We start from the raw sequence: 19,961 nt of genomic DNA, 5'->3' as shown, positions 1-19,961 counted from the left end.
TCTTGTCAGTCAGGCCGGGATACAGCCAGCAGCTCTCTGCAGAGGAGCTGTGCCAGGGCTGAGAGCTGGCAGGAGAGTTTTCTGCCTGAGCATCAGCCCCCGCAGCTCACCAGGGCTCTGTGAGGGCTGGCAGCAGATGGTGCTGCCTGCTGGAGCCCTTCCTGGCCACTTGTCCCTATTTTCTTTCCTTCCTCAAGGAAGAGGTGGCACCTGGCATTTATGGAGAGGCCTGGGTGCTGTGTGACACTCACCTTCATCTGTCACCCTGGCTGTGTTCTGCCTTCTTTGCAGGAAGATGGTAGAGAAAAAACAAAACGAGCTTTCGATCAAAATCCACATCCTCTGGGATACTTACATAGCCATTTTTTTACATATTCCTATCAAAATCCCTTTGGTTTTTGGCTTGACATGATATATTGTTTTTGTGATGAAGGACAACGATCACAAATTCATGCAGATGTCTGAATGTCTTGGGCACCTCCCAGAAGTGGACATTGAGACATACTGGGGTTTCTCTGCAGCTTTTTTTTATTGACAGCAGGCCTAAGTTCGTGAGAAATCGTTTCTCTCTGTGCCTGCACAAGCTTCATGCGGGTGACTGATGGACAATTGGTGTCAGCTTCAAAGCTGTCACATCCATTCAGAGTTTCATCATTGTCACTGCCTGTGCAACTCCTTGAGGAAGTTCCTCAGCACATCCCTCACTGTCACACAGTTTACAAGCCGGCATCACTCCAGCTCTCCATGGCCCTGACGTACCTCAGTTAATAACACAGTTCAGCGTTTCTAATGGATCCTAGAAGGATGAATTGTAGATTTGTTCTGTAGTCTGCCGTGGTTACCAAATACCCAGGGAAAGCAGTCCCGGGGGTTAGTTCTGACCTACAAGACCCTGGCCTGTGAAAGGGAAGGTGTGATATGTATGTTAGCTTGTACTGATAGCAGACTGGTTGATCTCCCCAGCTCTGGGAACTGCAACCCAGAGTGATCTCATGGTGTATCAGAGGCTCCCTGTGTCCACTGGGAGGTGAGGGTGATTTCCTTTGGCTCAGACACATGAGAGGAGATGGCAACAAGCTCCCTGAGGGACTTAGATTTCCCTGGGTTGAGAAGGGCAGAGCAAGCTGGCTAGGCTGACTCCACTGTAGAGATTTGTAATGGAAGTACTAAGGTTGGTGTGGAATGAGTGTGGGTGGAAAAGTGTGTGTAAAAACACCAGCAGGAATTCTGGAGCAAGGGGTGCTTTAGCCTGTGCTCATGGCCAAAGACATGACTGACAGCAAACAAATGGGTAAACACCATAGGATGAGTGGTTTATGTCAGGACCAGGAGGTCTGTCCTGTGATAAGGCCACAGCACAGATGGCTCATCCCTAGAAGACTTGTTCCCTGATAATGGGAGCAGTGTTACACCATTATTGTTCTTCCTGTGGTTCCAAGAGGAAGGATTAGATAATGTGCCCAAAATGATGAAAAGGAGGTGGCAGGCAGCAGCTTTCCTAGGGTTTATGGAGGGTGAGTAACCAAGATGCTGAGATAAAGGTCAGCCTGTAATAACCACTGACTCCTAAAGCATGTGAAAAATGTGTCCCAGAACCCAGTTCTTTGCTGTCGATGAGGAGGGATGCCAGAGCTGTCATTAGGACTTGCTAGTGGGTGTCCCTTGTCCTCTGTGTCACACACAGTGACCCTGACAACCTTTTCGTGAAATGTGTGAATTTGTAGGTGTGCAGGTTAAAATAAGCTGAGCAACAGGTTAAAATAATCATCACCTTCTCCTTCCTTAAGTTGTTGTACTGAGTTTGTAGCATTCCCTTGCTGAGGAGCAGGAGTTCCTAGTGGTTCCCTGTCTGGGTGCAGGAGGATGTGTCTGCACGTGCTGTAGGTCGTGGCTGGAGGAAGGGACCTGTGCTCATCTGGGGTCTGGAGCTGGGAATGCCTGGGGAAAGTATATGAAGATACACTCTGTGAAAGCTGAGAAAAGCTCTCTCTTTTTGAGAAGACAATGATGATGGTGCCAATACCCAGCCTTTGTATGTTCCTGAGGACTACAGTAAGTATCTCTGGATAAAAGTGACATTTCCATTTGGGTGTTCAAAGCTGCATCTCTGAGGAGTCTAGACTAGAGGGCAGACTGGGGAGTCACAATTTCTTTTGCTTCCCTAGAGCTACTTCAAAAACAACAAGATTCATAGGAAAGTGCAGAGAAACAGAAGTGTGGTTCTGTAGTGAAGAACACTCGACTGAGAGGGCTGCACTGTCTCTGTATTTTTCTCCAGTGTGCATTTCGTGCAGGATGCAAAGCCTGGGAGACACCTCTGGCTGCCTGGCTATAGCACCACCAACTCCTTCCCTTAATTCCCACCATACAGTCACAACGAGCCGTGTTTTGTAGCTCTGCCTTGTGGAGATACTCGGGGGAGGTGTGTTCCGTTGTGCCAGATGGCACACATGCTATTGCAAAAACAAACCCAAATGTTTGTGGTATGTAGGTGTAAAGAGAAGCCATTAAATGGGGTGGGAAGGGATGACGAGAGTCCTTGGCTGAAGCACTGGCTGGCTGCTGAGCCAGTGAGAGTGGTGATGAGGAGAGGTGATACGAGGGCACATAGTAGCTAAACCCCAACCCCAATGACCATCCTATCTCTTCTGTTTGGCTGGAAAGATGATGGTCTCCATCCTCTTCAATACAAGGCCAAGGCAGAAGAAAAGTGAGAGGGTGACTTGATATCTCCCCCTCAGTTCCCTGCAGAGGAAGGACCAAGCTGGCTCCTGCACCAACCTGGCATAGGCAAGAAGACGTGGCTCTGGCCCAAGCGTGGTCTTGGGTTTCACTGGGGAACCCAGAGCAAGCCTTCTAGTCCCTCAGTGGGAGTAAATCTGTCCCTCTCAGGAATATGAACCGGATCAGCTTCTTAAAGCCAACCTGACTTTTAAAATCAAGTTTGAAATGGCAAGAGACCACCACACTATTGCCATTGTGGTGTCCGGGAGATGCACCCAGAAGAGCCAGGGGAACCCTCTAGGCATTGATGCCCCTGCAGAGTCACCTGGTGCACTGAGGACCCTAGCAGGGCCCCAGAGTGCACACCACAGCACAGCACAGCATAGCACGGCAACCCTTCCACTGCCAGCACTGCTCAGTGCTGCATGAAGTCCCTGGGCTGGTTGGTGCCTCTGCCATCCCCAGGACCACCTTTGTGTCTCTAGCATCTCATTGTGGCTCTCAAGACGTCTTCAGCCCCTTCTGTTGCTCCACCAAGCCCATCCTGTGCAGTGCTCTGATGGTCCCCCTGCCTTCTCCTATCCCTGTGCCCCATCCCTGTGGCTGTCAGGTGAGCTGAGCGTTGCCAGTGTGCATTGGAGGACGACCCCAAGCTGGTTTCTCACCTTCCCACAGTGGTGATGGCCATGGTCCCTTTTTAGGCAGGGGGAAACAATGATTTAGGAACAATGATGGCAGAAGGCAGAAGCTCCTTCCCACCAGCTTCATTGATACCACCAGGATGCTATTGAGCAGACAAAGAGAGAAATTCAAGGCAGCTAATTTGCTGCTGCAGCAACAGTGGCTGTGGAAGGGAAAGTAAAATGAAAGGTTTGTCACCATTTGTGACTGGGGAATGCTATTGGGAAGCTTCAGAGTGTATTACCAACAGCTGAGAACAAGCTGATCCATTTTTGAAGGCAGCTGCCCTTCATCAGCTGTTATTCCAGAGGCTCTGAGCGGCGGGTTGCTTTTTTCCCCATGACAGCTAACCTGTACAAAGTTTGCCAAAGACAAAGTTTGGGGATTTGATGAGCAAAAGAGGCACTGACAGACTGTATCCATAATCTGCCTTTACAGGTATCCACAGGAGGCAAAAAAAATGCATCTGCTTTGAGGATCTGCTGTAGGTTCTCATGCTTACTTGTCACATGCATTTGTGTGGGACTGGAAATGGGTCGAGGAAGAGGCAGGGGCACAGCAGACCCTTGCTCTGCCCAGGCCTGGGAGGGCAGCCAGGCTGAAATGGAGACCTGGAAGGGTAATACAGGTGTGGGCAGGTATCCTCCTGTGTCTACATGCATCCTCTACCCACCCAGAGGCTTTCACCTGGGCCATCCCCAAATCAGATTTGCTTCAAAATCAGGAAAGCGTTAAAAATATCCACCGTTTCCTTCTGAAAACAAATGTGCTTGATGTTCTTTTATTAAAAGAAGTAGCACCTCTCAAAATCCTTACGCTGACAGTGCCCCTGTGAGTCAGTCAGAGTTAGTGCACTTGTCTGCTGGTACAAGCATGGGTTGCTTTGTCCGGACAGACTTGTTCTTGTTCTATTAACTTGTGTCAGGTAGTTATGGGCTGCAACTGCTCTGAATATGTCATGTTGGCAATAATTTCACCATCTGAGGGGGCAGCTGAAGCTGTTAGTGGGACATTTTACCAGTGTGCACCTGCCCCAGCTCCCCAGGGCTGTTACCAACCCCTACAGTGACCGCCCTCCTCTCTCCTGCCAATGCTGGAGGAAGCTGGCTCACCAGCTGTGCATGCACCAAGGATTCTCCCGAGCCTGGAGCTGAGATCTTCTGTGAGTGTGTGGTACTGAGAAAAGACACCCTTCCTGTTTGTAATGACATCCAGTTGCAAACAATGTCCTGACTTTGTTTTCTGTTTGGGACAGTCCCCGAAATTTTCCTTTCCCTTCCGTGCCCTAGCACAGCCCCTACATGCCTGCTGGGGAGAAGGGCTATTCTTTTGTCAGGTGTCCATGATGTTTGTGCTGAGAAAGCAATGAAACAGTTAATTTTTTCATTATTAATCGGAGTGCCATGTAAGCCCTTTTTGTTACTTAAGCAGACATGCATGCGTGCCAGGAAGACCATGATGATGCAGGAGGTGGCTGAGCCACGCAGACTAGCTTTGTCTGGCTCCTGTGTGGACCCAGCAGTTAATTCATGGAATTTGAATGTTTACATGACCAGCTGCTCTCTACGATTAAAGGCAGCAAATTAAGTAATGCCAAAGGAGATTAGCATCTGCAATAAAGTCCCTTGATTTGGTAGGGAAGATGCTAATACAGACTACTGATGGCTCTGCACTCACTCCCATCCGTGGCTGGGATCTGTGTTGTGCTGGGCAGCTGCAGCTGTCCGTGGGATCTTCCACGTGTTTCTTCTGGTGTGCCTGGTGGCAGGGTGGCACAGTGTCAAGTGCTCGCAGCTGTAAGGCAGCCCACTGTGTCTTTGGGAATGTAGGACTGTGCAGCCATTTAAACCCACAAGAAGGGAGCTGGTGGTTTGTTTTGAGCTGGATGCTGGCAGGCTTTCTGCACAGTAGGCATGGAATAACAATAACCAAGTGTCATCATCTCTTTGGATCATCTGCCAGGCAGACAGGACACAAAAAGGACCTGGGTGCTCCCTGGCTCTCGTGACGGTGTCCCATGCTCAGATATCAGAGGTCTGGCATCTCTGCAGCAGGGTGGCAAAAAGGCTGTTCTTTCCATGGTGTGATTTGCAGAGGAGCCGACGCTTCTTTGTGCCTCCAGGAAATCTTCTTGTAGCCAGCAAGGAGCCCTGGGGCTGCTGCCAGGGTGCCATCAGGGAGCCTTGTCCCTGCAGGACTGTGAGAGGAGCTGGACCCCTTCAGGAGCACCACTCATGGTGGCAATGGCAGAGCTGCCACGGGTATGTGAAGATGCAGCAGGGAGGAAAAGGACTCTGAAGGAAGGGAGGGCAAAATGTCAGCCCGAAGTCATGTCACGCTTCAGCGCCGCGCGGCACCGGCACTTTGTTTCAGACATCAACCCTCTGCAGCTGCAAGGCAACGGAGGACAGGAAATGTGGCCCGGGCTGCAAAACAATGAGGGGGTTTGATCTGCCTTTGTGGGGCCCAGGGAATTTCTCAGGCTGGTGGTAATAGGAGATATTTTTTGTGTGTGACTGCCCAGAAATGCCACTCATCTCTGTGTGAAGGGAGATACCTCTTTCTGAATGGACCATCGGTCTGTGTGAGCCCAGTGCTTGCCTTTGGTTCTGCCTGTGCTGCTTTTCTGATGGGGACATCATGCTTCAGGGTTTTGGTGCATTCCTTCTCCCATGCCAGAGTGGCCTTGTGCTCTCAGTCCTTGATTTTGCTGCCAGTTTTTCCCATCTGCCCCCAGCAATGTCTGGCTGGAGCTGCTCCAGGTGCTTCCTTAAACTTGTAGCCACACGCACCATTCACAAAAACAAAATGTGCTGGGCCCCCCATTCTGTCAGCACACCGGGACTTGGGTGCCAGACATGGCGCCTTTCCATGGTACTATCCAGCTCTGCCACCCACTTTCCATGAACTGTCAGCATGTTACTGCCTCCTGCTTGTCCCTTAACAGTTCCTAATTTGCAGAGTGGCATTGACATTTCTATTTACGTAAAACACCTGGATGGTGACAGGTGCTAAGGAAGGGTCCAAGTATAATTCAAACCTGGGTAAGCAGGAGGCAAACAAAACCACTGTGAGATAAATAGATGTGCCTGGGAACTTTATTGTGAGTTGTCTGGCAGTGCCTGATGTAATGTAATTTTCTGTGTTCTGTCTTGGCAATAAAAACTTCACAGTGTCTGATATGACTCCATTAAGCTTTAATGTTGTCTGAGGTATGCCATTAGAAAAGTGTGGCTTATTTAATCAGGTTTGAATTCTAAATATCTGCTTGTTTTTTGAAATGGTAGACAAACATTTATAGAAGGCAAGGAGATGATGTGAGGTTCAGAAGCATTAACGTTTGCTTGTATGCTCCAGGTTGGTCTGAAGCATCCTCAGTACCTGGGCTGTGCCTGTTAGCTGAAGTAAAATCGGCATGACGTTCTCCTCTGGGTTTTGAAACTTAGTCTTTTGCAGCCTTTCTGCAGATCAAAAATAGCTCTCTTGGAGCTGAGGTAGGAGAGGGTGTCATTAAAAGAATATAATTGAGCAGAAAGAGATTGAAAACTGATGGCAGGACCAAGGTTTCATGTCTTTTCAGGTCCCTGGAGGAATGAAGGAGAAATTGTTTATCACAATTTCTTTGTTCTTTTTTAGATTTCCGATTCAAAACCTCTAAAAGAGCAGACACCTGTCGTCCCTAGTTAGGCTCTTTTCTTCTTGGGTTCCAAAGCATTCCCACTGTTATTAAGCCTTACTTTACCTCTGTGGAGGTGTGTCATTATCAGGACTTTGCAGTGTGCCCTATTACTGACACTCTTATTAATTTTGTTCCTCCAGACACATAGGAAGGGAGTATTGATGGCAGTGCTTGTCACATCTGTGCTGGACCATATCCCATGCAACCAGAGAGAGCCAATAAGGACTCATTAGGCATCTTGGTCTTAGACACTGGTAATGACATTGTGGCTTGGTACAGCAAGACGTTTTCCAGCAGCTGCAAGTTGAGGCCTCTGCTCTTCATTTTTTGGTGTCAGACTAAAAAGGATCATTGGCAGTATTTGTGGTCTTTGCATTTCCTTTCTAACATTAGCACTGTTACTTTGCTGATGAACTTTGGGTTCTTGGCTGGGGCAGTGAATGGGGCTAGTTTCATTTGCTTTGTTTTCTGCATTGGACTGGAGGCTGTCAGTGGATCAAACATCATTCTAGCAATAGAGAACTGGGGAGCTTACCCCTGTGTGTAGAATATAGCTTCAAGAATGCTCTGGCATGAGAACCTGCAGTGATTCTCTCTTTCTTAGTCAGTGATACTGCTGAACTGTGAATCTCCTTACAGACTTGGAGGCTGAACCACAAGCCCAGCAGGCTCCAGTGAGAGGTTTCTAGGAGGGTCTGGAACAGAATTTAGCTTCTCTGATGGATTTGTGGTTTGGGCATGCACAATATGGTGTTGGTGGAATGGGGAGGGGACTGATGGCGTGTGGGAACAGTAAGCTCTGAGAAGTGCATTGGTCCCATCACTAATACCACCAAATATCTGGCACTGATGTGCTTGAAATGGAGGAGCAAGCAAGGGCTGATAGGGGAATGTGTTCGTTGGTGCTTCAGTACTGCTGTCTGCACAGAGGTTGCAAAGGAATAGCTCTTGTTGCTGTTTCCCCAGTGGGAGGGGGCCTGGATATGGGTATACTTGGCACTGGCCTCCCATGAGGGATGCAAAAAGCTTCACCAGGATCCTCTCAGGACACTGCAGTCCCAGAACCATCCTGGCAGCAGAGATAGGGCTGTTGTTTCCAGGGCTGAACTTATCAAAGATCCATGCTACAACAGTCTTGAGTGTTCTGAACAGCCACAGTGATCTGCAGAGAAGCAAAACCACCAACTTGCCAAAGAAGCATTGGATGGGTCACACAGGGCTCCAAGCCTCTGCTTCCCTAGGACTTTTGCTACTTAAAATGTATCTTGGAGAAGTATCTTTGGACCTTCAGGGTGCAGTGGTCAACAAACCCTGTACATAGGGAAGACAGGTGCTTGCTCCAAGTGCTTTGGAGCTCAGAGTCCTGACCTGGACGCCTTCCCTCCCCCCACCTTAATTAGACTGGTGATCTCACCACTGGGCAGCTCTTCCTTTTAGTGGGGTGACTGTGGCTGTGGCTGAAACAGAAAGGGGTATGCTGTTTCTTAACAACTTTATTATAAATTTTAATGGCATCCTCTTTGGTGATTTCTGAGCTGTCTTGTAGCACCATTCATTTATATAATTATGAGGTGCCTCAGCCACATGTCTGAAGTTGAAGACTGAACCATCTCTGAGCTACCAAACACTATGAAAATCTAGCAAGTGGAAAAGCCATATGTCCATACAAAGATGGTGTCTTTGAGATAACCAGACAGGGAGAGGAAACTGAGAGTGATGCATGCCCCAAAAACCACCATATTGCTTTTTGCCTATATGGACAATTTCTTCTTCTTGGGATGTAACCAGATTAACCTTACTATTATTGTCTGTCAGGGTGCTGAGTCAGTTGTGTTCCCATGGCTGTGAAAATGTCAGCTATAGGGAACAGGAAGGGCATGGGTTTCTGCAGTGATGGATGTCTTCAGATTAGCTGAGTTAGAGTGCTGGGGTGCAGCTGTGGTAATTCTTACCCAGTTTCCAAATGCATCTGTTTTAGGCATGAGGAATCCCCTCCATCTGTGCAGTTTCACCTACTGCCTTAATGCTGACTTCTTGAGATTTCCCCTGCCCTCCTGCCCTTCTTCCAATCTCGTATCTCCGATCTCTGGTTCCCTCTCCCCTGAGTTTCACCTCAGCTGGTTTCCTGCTGGGCAAAATACACATCCTCCTCTTTCTTCCCATTCCCTTCCTTCTCCCAGTGTTGGCAGTTTTCCAGTATAGTAACCTTGACCTTATCTCCAATTCCTTCCATTTCCTCCCCTTCAGCTAACAGTATCGGTGAACTCTGCCCATTTTCCTCTCCTCCATCCTCCAAAGGCTGGCCGTGCATCCTGCTGGATATGTTGTCATTTCTTTCCTTGCTGACTGCAGTCCTGTCTGTTCTGGCCTCCTTTATGTGTGCCACTGTGCAGGAAGCTGATAGGAGTCTGGCTGAAGCTTTTTTTTTTGTGGACCATGCTGAAATCAGTGGAAATGAAGCACCAACCCCCTTTAAAAAATGCCAGCTCCTTGTGTCTCCAGAAAGAGCCTTTCCTAAGGGCACAGCTGCACAAAAACACTAAGTGCAGTCATAAATATTAAGCCGGCCTTAGCAAGGTGGTTGCTTTTTCTGGTTGCATCCTACAGTTGCAAAGAGCAGGAATGTTGGTGAGATCCTTGCTTGCTCCCCCATTTTCTTTGTGTGCATGTTTGGCCTTTTGTAGCAACCGCCTGGCATGGTGGTGAGGTCTCTGTGGCTTGGGGCACAGCGGGCAGTGACATGGCTGTGTGGTGTACTTGCCATTGCTGACGACTGCACTCAGCAATTTGGACATCTGTTTCAGTTGGCTGGGGGTTTTGGCTTCCAAGCTAAGGATCAAGGATCATGCCTATTTTAGAAATGAAGTAATCTGTCACTTAGACTCTGACTGCAAGTTTTGGGTCTACCTCTTTTGCTGCATCCTTCATTCTTTAACATTAATTTTCCCTTCTTCAGTCAAATCCTCTACCTGTGTTCACAGGCTGCTCAATTGATTGACCTTGTGTGATTTCAACCACTTGTCTGAGAAGAAAGGTGACCCTTTTAATGTTTTTTTATGTGATACAATATATCCAGTGCATCACTGTGCTTGCAAGGATTACTTTTATCTTGTCAGTATGGTGATTGGTTAGGTATGATCAAGCTCTTTAGAAAACATTTCTCTCTAATCATTCTGGTTTCATTTGTATTCTGTAATAATTTTGAGAGTGATTGCGATCATAGAAGTGCTTTGTAGCTCATTAGTGACTTCAATTTTGTGAGGAGAAGCTACCGCTGCCTGTCATACAGAAGACTTCGTGATGTACTCTAGTTTGGCCAGAAAACTGTATTTAAAATGTTGTCAGCAGCAGTATCCAACAGAATTCCTTTTACTTTGTCAAATTACTCTCAGAAATATTGGATGTTAGACCTTTCCTTGGTATTTCCTGTGATACTTCTGAAAAGGGCCATGGGGGAAGATCCATATCAAGTATCGTTAGTGGCCACAAACTTCTGAATATTCTGCTTTCAATTGTCATGATTCTGGTCATTCTTGGAAAGAAAGCAGCTTTCATGATGAAATCAGAATATTTATACCTGTATTGATGTCTTTGACCTTTGTGAGATGCTGATTCTGAAAGGACTCTGTTGCATTTACCAGCCCCATGAGAAATTTTTAACCCATTTTGCAGTCTTAAGTTGCAGCCAGTTGTGGACTGGCTGGATCCAGCCCTTAGTGCTCCCTCCCTAGCCTCTGCCTTTTCTGTGTGATGTTATGGATGGGGTTGCTGAGGACATGTCCCTAGGTGGGCATAGCTGCAACAAGCTGTAACCCTCTGCCAGCAGGTCCAGAACCATGTGAGCGTCTCTGGGTCTCTCTGCTTTCCCAGACTGTTAAATAACCTTGGAGAATTATTGTGGGGTTAGTAAGTCTAACTTTCCTTTTTCTGAGATGTCTTCCTCTCAGAAGGAAGTTTTTACATCACCAGCAAATCAGTTCATGAAGTTTGCTATTATGAGTAAATGGCTGTTGGTCATGATGTGGGTTAAACACAGATCAGTGGCCAGGGCTTGAAAGGCTCCATACCTTTTTGTCTGTAGCCTAGTGAGTTAGCTCATCTTTTTCTTTAATATATGCACACGAACACTTTTATTGGTAAAAAGGCCCCTACAACTTAAAACATTTGGAAGAATGAGAGGTGATGAAGTGCCCCTCCATTGGTCCTCCTTTACTGTGAGAGTGGTGAGGCGCTGGAACAGGTTGCTTAGAGCAGTTGTGGATGCTCCATCCCTTCCCTGCAAGTGTTCAAGGCCAGGCTGGATGGGGCCCTGAGCAACCTGATCTTGTGAATGGCATCCATGCCCGTGGCGGGGGGGGGTGGAACTAGATGACCTTTAAGGTGCCTTCCAACTCAAACCATTCTGTGATTCTATTATTCTATGATTCTTCTGGCATAGCTAGCTTGCACAGAAGGCAAAATGATGAGACAAAGCATAAAACATGCTGTGTTTTTAAACAGGGAAAAGACGAGAATTGAGTGTCTCGTGTGTTGTATGTGAAAGCATTCCTGGGATGGTGCTACATGCCGCTCTGCCATCCTAATTTGCTTTCAGAGGCCCCCAAGTATAATAATTCTTTGTGTTTCCTAAAGGATGTGAAGAATAAATACAAGTTTGGTCAATGACTTCATTGTTGATTTCTCCCAGTGCTACAAAGCAATGCAAAAATATTAGGGAGAGGCAGGGTGCATCTCATTGAATAAAGATATTGTGTCTCTCATAATCCAAACTGGATGCCTGTAAAAAAAGGAAAGCCCTATGAAAAGTGCTTACAAGGCTGGTTGGACAGCAAAAATCTTTTGTAGAATGTAATTTCGGCATCTTTCCCAATGGGACCCTTCATGCAGGAGGACTGGCCAGCATTTTGGAAAAAAACCCAACCAACATTAGGTTTGGACATCTGCTTGTTTTAAGGTTGCTTTCACAATTTTCTCTGTAACTGAAGATTGGTACTTGATGTCCATGGGAAAACGTTGCCAGAGAAGCAATGAAGTTATGCCAACTGTTTCTTTCATAAATGCAGCTTCTTAGAAATGACTGTTTTAAGCTGGAAAATCATCTTGTTTGCCTTACTCCCTTGTCTAGAAGGATGACTAGTGTTTGATCTTGTCCTTGTACAAAGTTATCCTAAGGGAGCAAAAAAAATGTTTCTTGAATCAATTTAGCTTTAAACCAGGTTGATCTCCTGCCTGAATACATCTAGACTGAGTGATGGTACGCTTAAGTGGCATTAAATCAAGTGGCTTGTGAGGAAGGGGTGATGGTGTCTTTTGTCTTTGCAGGTAGATGAAGGGGATTCAATTTGAGACAAACCAGTGCTCAAATTTTTTGGATATTTTCTTTCTCCTCATTTAAATCACCCAAAGGGAATTAAAGCATATCTTTTCTTATTTCAACAGGGACCGGGTCGCATGACATCTGATCTTGCATCTTCTCCTGCAGCAGGGTATGTCCCTGTTGGTCAGAAGCCAGAGGCTGTGGTGCATGCTATGAAGGTAAGGCTGTGCAGACCCCCACAGCCAGGCAGTGCAGTGCCAGGTGGTGCAACAAGCTGAGTGGCAGAACTGGGCATTTGCTCTTCTTGTGGAAACAACTGAAAATAGAAAGTTAATACTCAGGCAGATTACTGGTAACCAGCACCTGTATCATGATGAATAATCATTGCTTCAAATAGTTGCAGGGCTAAGCAAGATTATGCACAGCTATTTTTTGGAGGTGGGAAGCCTCCAACAAAAGCTTCTGATGCTGAAGGTGTTGGTTACCCTTTCTGTTCATCAGTCCTGCATAAACTGAGTCTCTGAGGTGACAGCAGTGAACTAAATGCTGATGCCTGATGCCTTGCACAGCATTGCAAACTCATGTGATACCTTTGTTTTTCTGACACTTTGTACTAATTTGTTTTTTATTACATTTAGTCATCCAAGCCCTGACGCAGTCCAGACTACTGCTGTGGGCTTTTTCTTCCCAAACTGTGGGGTTTGTACCTTTCTGTTCCTACTCTTCATTGCACTTGGTGAGGTGGTGGTGAGGGACAGTATTAAGCAGAGTTGGCAATGTTTTTAAATTACAAGATCAAATACTTATAAATTGATTATGATCATATTCTGGGGAGAAATTAGGTTCTTATTCGCTTTAGGAATGACAGGACTGAATTTATTAGTAAGGGCAAGAAACATAAATGGTTTTAAGATGCAGTTTGATAAGCTTATGGAAAGGATTGGAAATTAACGAGGAAGATTCTTGGAAACTGAAAATTAGGTTTGGAAGGTCTGGTGCAATGACTCATATAAAGCAATTGAAATGAAGTTGGATGACTGGTTGTTTTCACGTATTATTAATCCCTCTACTTCAGAGCTTTGTTGATTCCTAGAAAGAGCTGGATGAAATTCTCTGCGATTTCATAATTTGGCCAGTGGGGTAAATTTGTCTGTCTTCAAGTGCCATGGTTTGAGTCAGGAAGCAGGTGAAATAGCAGTCACATCTCCTGGGGCATAAATGAGCTCACGTGATGTGTCCTGCTCACTCACTTGAGGTTAAAAATATTCTCACAATTGAAGTGAGGAGGAAATTCTCCTGCAGGTCAGTGTGGAGGGATGAGAAGGTGTTTAGTTTTTCATCCTATGGCCCATTTCCAAGGATCATCTGAAAACTGAAAAGACTGAGGAAACTGGTCATGGTCTGAATCTCTTCTTCTCCCTTGTGGCACAGTGAAATGTGGTGAGCTGGTGGTCTCCAGCTGCAGATTGGTTTTTTGGCCATAGCATGCTGTAGCATGTGGAGTGGGTCTTAGTTGCACCCTGCAGAACTGGGCAGCTTTTCCAGTGCCAGCCCTGTCATGTAGCTGGTCTACTAGCTTAGACCCTCACCTCCTGTGATATGACTTTCCCTTGAGGAGGAGAAGAGAGCAGCCTACAAATGAGACTTTGTGCTTTGGCTATACTACATCAGATACTAGAGAAAGCCCTTCTTAGCTGTGAAAGGAAGTCCTTATGGCTCTAGCAGGTTAGCTCCTTACTGTAAGGAAAGGCAAGGAGAGATGGAAGGACCATGAAGATGATCAGAGGAATGGAGCACCTCTCCTATGAAGACAGGCTGAGGAAGCTTGGGTTATTCAGCCTGGAGAAGAGAAGGCTTCAAGGAAACCTTATAGCACCTTCCAGTACCATAAAGAGGGCTTATAAAAAAAGAGGGAGAGGGACTTTTATGTCAGGTAATGACAGGACAAGGGGCAATGGTTTAAACTGAAAGAGGGAAGGTTAGATTAGATGTTGGGAAGAAATTCATTAACTCACAGGGTGGTGAAGCACTGGAACAGGTTGCCCAGAAAAGTTGTGGATGCTTCATCCCTGCAAGTGTTCAAGGCCAGGCTGGATGGGGGGCCCTGAGCAACCTGATCTAGTGCATGGCATCCATACCAAACCATTCTATTATTCTGTGATTCTATGAAGTTGGCTTCATTGTCTTGTGGGATGCTTGCATGCAAGTCTGTCCAGAAGTGATGTGGCCGCCAGGACGCGGCTCTGTGCCCACGCAAAGGTCATTGAGGGACTGTGCACTCCACATGGATTTGCAGAGCTTCTGGATTGGCTTCTGTCTGCACCCCACCTATGTAATGTTACCCCAGGCTTTTTCCTTAGGATTTCTGGCAGCTGAATGCTATCTATGTGGCTGAAGGCATTGCCTACAATTTACCGTAAGTTCTTCCTTGAACACTTTTAGGGTTTTTCTTTATTTTTGCTCTGAAATAGTTTGTTTGTTTGCACTTACTAATAAGGAGCAGAATGACAGGTTGGCACTTTCTACCAGCTGTTTTGCTAACAAGAATAAAAGTACACATGCTACGCTCAGTATCTCACTGAACATCAAAGCACTTTTCTTAGGAACTGAGCAAACTGCTAAAGACATGGGGAGGTGAGGAGGAGACAAATGTAAGAGAACGACATTTAGCCTATAACCCAGCTGCCCCCACAGCAGCAGCCTGGACCTCTTCCATGCTCACAGAGCCATCAAGCAGCTGATCACACTCCCACTAATTGTGTGTAAGGTAGGATTTAACCTTCCAAAACTAGGGAAAAATCCTAGCAGGTCATATGGACTGTTCCACTGTTGAAGTAGATGCTGTGTTCCCCAGTGCTTTGTTCAGTTGACTTATGATCAACAAACTCAGTGAGGTGTTGCACCCTTTGGAAAGCATTCCTCAATCCCAGAGTGCTTTTTGTCGCAGAAATGAGTACCTCAGCTTTCAACTCCTCTTCCAACGTTGCTGTTACTGTCATTTGGACGCTTTGGGGTGTTTTTTTTGGTTGTTGGTTTGTTTTTTAAATATGTTTATATTTTGGCCATGTGGGGCCAGTAACAGCAAGTCAGAAAGGAGGTGGATGTGATGGACCTGGTGATTTGAGGTGACACTGCCTTGGTCACAGAGGTCAGTGCAGGTCCACAAAGAACACCTGAGATGTTCCTTATTTTAGGTATTGGCAGGGAGAGAAAGCCAGATGAGCCAGCATGCTCATTGAGAGCAAGGCTCATGGTGTCTTCAGAAAGTTCCCTGGGTGGGAAGCATCAGAAATCACAGGAGATAGTACCCTGGTTTCTTAGATCCACACTGAGTGCAACAGGCCTTGAACTTTAGCTGAGCCAGACAGCTGATGTGAAGGTATGTCCGTAGTCCCCAGTGGTGTAACTGGAGGAACATTAACCTGCTCCTTCTAAACAGACCAAGAGGCACCTGGCAGGATCTAAGAATGGCTTGAGGCTGGGTCAGCAGTTAAGAAGGCCTTCCTGTCTTTCTTCAGGAGGTGATTTCAGTCTTCAGAGTGCATTTCTTCCAACATGCCTTTCCAGGGTAGGCTGTTGAATGGTTTCCAGAGTAAATGAGATTCAGAAATTAAGTACAAACAAACTTCCATCTGATCAACTTTCAGCTCCAGCTCTGCCTGGTAACACTATTAAAAGACATTTCCACTGAAAGAAATACACTGTGCCACCTTTTCACACCTCATAGACTAAGGAGTGTGGCTTTAGTTTAAGCACAAGTAGTAGAAAACCAGTTTATTTTAGTCACTGAGGACTCCTGTGCCTGTAAGATGGATGGCTGTGTGAAGCAGAGGCTGGAGCTGATGTGATCTTTAACTAACCTAGACCATGGCTGTCCTTGACGCTTGCCCTGTGGACACAGCCGGTGCTGAGCTGTCAGCCAGGCAGCCCTGGCGCTCCACGCCAGGATGTGATTCTGCAGGCTGCTGGCTTTGCAGCCAGCATCGGAAGCACACGGACTCCAGACAAGCAAGTTCAATGTGTGAGTCCAGCTGAATCAATAATTAATTCCCTCCTCTTTAGCAAAATATAGATGCTCCCTTTGTCAGCACGTACATGCTTTTTGCATCCCTCTTGCCCTTCCTCTCCTCTTAGAAGGGATGTAGATAATTCTTATATGTGCAAAGATTGGTCCCAAGTGGGTTAAGGGCCCTAGGAGAATGACCTATTTTTGTTTGTAGCACAGTTCCAGTACAGCGAGATTGCTGTGCTGAAGCAGACCAGGGGATAATCTACCCTGGTATCCCATTTCATGGAGAAGCCTTTGCTGTACACCTCAGAAAAGAGTGAAACCACCCTACCACTGCACTGTACTCCCCTAGGAGGTATAGGAATATTTGTGCATACAACCACACCTGTTGTAAATCTTCACATGCATATGGATGTGTTGTGGCGAGTAAGACCATGTGCTGTGCTATTTGATGGCGTTGGGTAATTCCAGGAGCTCTGACCCTGCCCACTGAGTTGACCACCTTGCTTACCAGTGGCAAAGCCCTGGGTAAGGTGTATAGAGGCAGCAATAAAATCTGGAGGCAGTCCTGCACTGAGTTATGCCCAGCTTGTGCAATATGCCCATGCAGAGGAGCTCTCTGAATGCATGCTGACGTGATGGAGGGGTATTCTTCGGGTCAGTGTGTTTCCAGTGGGAAGTGAAGGCTGCCTTTAGCCCCAGGCAGCCTCTGTTCTGTAATCAAGGGACCATCTGGCCACAGCTGGGCACTGCCTCCCTGGAGGAGCTCTGTGGAGGTGGCCAGGATAGTATGTGCCCCAGGTGGGATGTGGCGGGCCAGGGCTGGCTCCCCCTTGAGCTGCTGTAGAGGTGCAGGGTGTGGGCAGCACATGATGGGGCACAACAACCACATAGACCTGCTGCATCTTACCAGACTTGTGTGGCCTGGGAATCAGTGCCCAGGGAGCATGTCTCCAAGTGCTGTTTCAGGCAAAGAAGTTAAAAGTCACACTTCTGTTTCCAAACTTTGCCAGGCTGAAATCTAGGATAATAAGTCACAGGCAGGATGTTTCCACTATTTTTTTGCAGTGTTTTGAGCTGCTTTCACAGCACATTTACTTGTCTTCCCAAAGCAAATCTGCAGGTGTGGCCCAGCCACCTGGCTGAGTGGCATCTTGGAGCTCACAAACATGAGCACTGGATGTGTCACTCTGACATGTCACTACTGCAGCTGTCACCTCTCTGCCTCTTCAAGGAAACCTGCTTCTTCCCAGATCTGGGAGTGCCCAGTGGAGATGCCCTCCGAGCCACAGAGTGGAGCCCCCTTGGAGAGTCTCAAATCCTTCTCCCACTCCCTTTCAAGGGTTTCCTGTCCTTTTACAGCCATGTCTCCATTTTTTTGCAGTGCTTTCATCCCATGAATATAATAGGAAAAGCCCCGTAGTCACGAGCAGGAGGGAAAAGTGATACCTCACTCCCCTAGAGTCTCCTGTGGGCAGGGTGCTGCAGGCATGTGCCTGGCCTCACCACTCTGTGGGTGCAGTCTGGGGTCATCTGTATTTGCACCAGATGAACTCACTGAGCAGCTGGTGTTACTCTCTAGCTGTGTCTGCAATCCTGGGTGGAGGGGTGTGTGCAGGCAATGCACTCATGTGCCAGCTCTGGTCAAGGCCCTTACCTTTACATGTGTGCATTGTGAGTGGAAGTGGTGCTGATGGAGATTCAAGTAAAGCTCAGGGTGTTGAAGTGATCAGCTCCATCTTCAGAGGGTACCTGTGGCACAAGGAGATGGTGGCTCAGAATCATCCTGGCACTTAATGGGGATGGCACCTTCAGAGAGTTGCAGTCATCACGCAGGGTCCTGGGAGGCAGTAGATTTTTTCCCCATCCTGTTTCCATCCTCTTCACAGCCTGCCTGCAACCAGTTCAAAGGTGGAGTGGGAAAGAGCTGGGAATCACATAGGCATCTCAGGGTCTGAGGGTTCTATTATAACAGCCCAACTCTTGCTGTCACTGGGGGCCTCCAAGGGGTTCTCTTGAGAAACTGACTTAGAAACAATTTTCAGCCAAAAGGTGAGTGAAATTAGCCATGTTTGTTTAAGATCTGCAAATTCGTGGCTGATTGAAGACCACACACTTCAGCTGCGCAGTGGGATTTTCAGTGGTACAAACCTTTGTTCCCTTCTTTCCCTGAAGGCCAAAAACACCGTCAGACCTAAAGGCTGCTGGCTTGGGCTCACTGCAGTTGCCCCACGACTTGGATTAGTAGGAGGGAGTAGAGTAGCCCTACTCCTGTGAAAGACGGGAAAGGAGGGAGCACAAATTGCTGGGGGGCTGCCTTGTTGGGGGGCTGTCTGGAACGTGGGGCTACCAACAGCCTTCCTGGAAGAGATGTGCTCTTGGACACAGGCAACTTGATGCCAATTGTCACATGGTCCCCCAGGACTGTGGCAGCAGCCACAACATGCAGGTGGTGGGACAGAGGCAGGACATCGCAGGGGAACAGGGAGGATGGAGGTGCCGAGTTTGGTGTCACGCTCGTCTTTGCTCGTCTTGAGGCTTTGTGAATCCTGCCAGTTTAAGTACTTGTTAATGATATTCTCAGGGACACACATAATTATTTGAGGATCATAATGCTTTTTTAATATTGTTTTTTTGTAGGTCCTTGAGGTCCATGAAAATCTGGACAGGCAAATGCAAGACAATTATGAAGAAGACCTAAGTGAAAAGGAGAAGGCGATTGTTCGTGAAATGTGCAATGTAATAACTCCTCTCAGCAACTCTTGGGGTTCCTTTTGTGGTCATTTGTTAGAAGTATGGAGGAGCAGGGGATCTGCTGTGTGTAAGCCTTGTGAGGCCCACAGGCACAAGGGAAGAGTGGAGGCTCTGCTGACCACTGTTTTGGGTGTCTGTAACGTGAGTGCCTTGTTCACTGCACGGAGCAGCCTTTGCTCAGCAGATAGTTCCCACTTTGCTGCCTTCAAGGCTGTGGAGTAGCTCTTGTAGCTGACCGAGAGATGTGCAAGGGGCTCTCCCTGGCTAGAAGAGTCCTCTTAGCAGTTGTCTCCACCTGTGCCCTTAGGGATGTGGTTTGGGCCAAGCAGCAATTGATTGCCATCTTTAAAGCCGAACAGCTTGAACGGGTTAGAGCCTAAACCATAAGATAACATCAGAGAGAGAATTTTCTTGTTCTGATACGTGGGGTGCTATTAGCACTGCCAATGTTTTGGGCAACCACACTCTTAACTGAGCTGGCCACATCCTGTATGATGAGTGTTTGTACCAAACCACTGCTCTGAGGTGCCTGCTGGGTGTCTGCTGTCGTGGTATTGCCTCCAGCCTCAAAGCACCTTGGCCACGCTCTGGCCTTTGAACAAAGAGTTTGGGATTTCTGCTAGAGCACAGCCCGAGGCTGCACGGTGCCTGCAGTTGGGGATGTGCTGTTTGACTGCCCACAGAAGGGAGGATGATGCTTATGAGCCTTCTTTTTTTAAAGCCCACGCTGGAGGTCAGCCCAAGTGGCATCATTTAGTGCCTCCCAGCAGTTGAGAGGAGCCTAATGCTCTGTTTTA

At 47.3% G+C, this 19,961-nt stretch overlaps 1 protein-coding gene across 3 annotated transcripts in view; it reads left to right on the top strand.

Moving 5' to 3' along the window:
- CCDC85C (coiled-coil domain containing 85C) overlaps positions 1 to 19,961 on the top strand; it is a 110,909-nt gene that overhangs the window by 86,085 nt on the left and 4,863 nt on the right. For 2 of the 3 annotated variants that reach the window (XM_032690636.1, XM_032690634.1), the window contains exons 4-5: positions 12,524 to 12,619; positions 19,051 to 19,149. In XM_032690636.1, coding sequence (XP_032546527.1) covers positions 12,524 to 12,619; positions 19,051 to 19,149 — 195 coding nt within the window. Of the gene's footprint in view, positions 1 to 12,523; positions 12,620 to 19,050; positions 19,155 to 19,961 lie in introns of all 3 variants that reach the window. The other variant, XM_032690637.1, reaches the window with a different exon arrangement.

This window comes from Chiroxiphia lanceolata, chromosome 6 (assembly GCF_009829145.1).
Source record: "Chiroxiphia lanceolata isolate bChiLan1 chromosome 6, bChiLan1.pri, whole genome shotgun sequence".
NCBI classification, from domain to species: domain Eukaryota; kingdom Metazoa; phylum Chordata; class Aves; order Passeriformes; family Pipridae; genus Chiroxiphia; species Chiroxiphia lanceolata.
The sequence above is the reverse complement of the archived record's forward strand: the minus strand, read 5'-3'. Positions and strand labels throughout refer to the sequence as shown.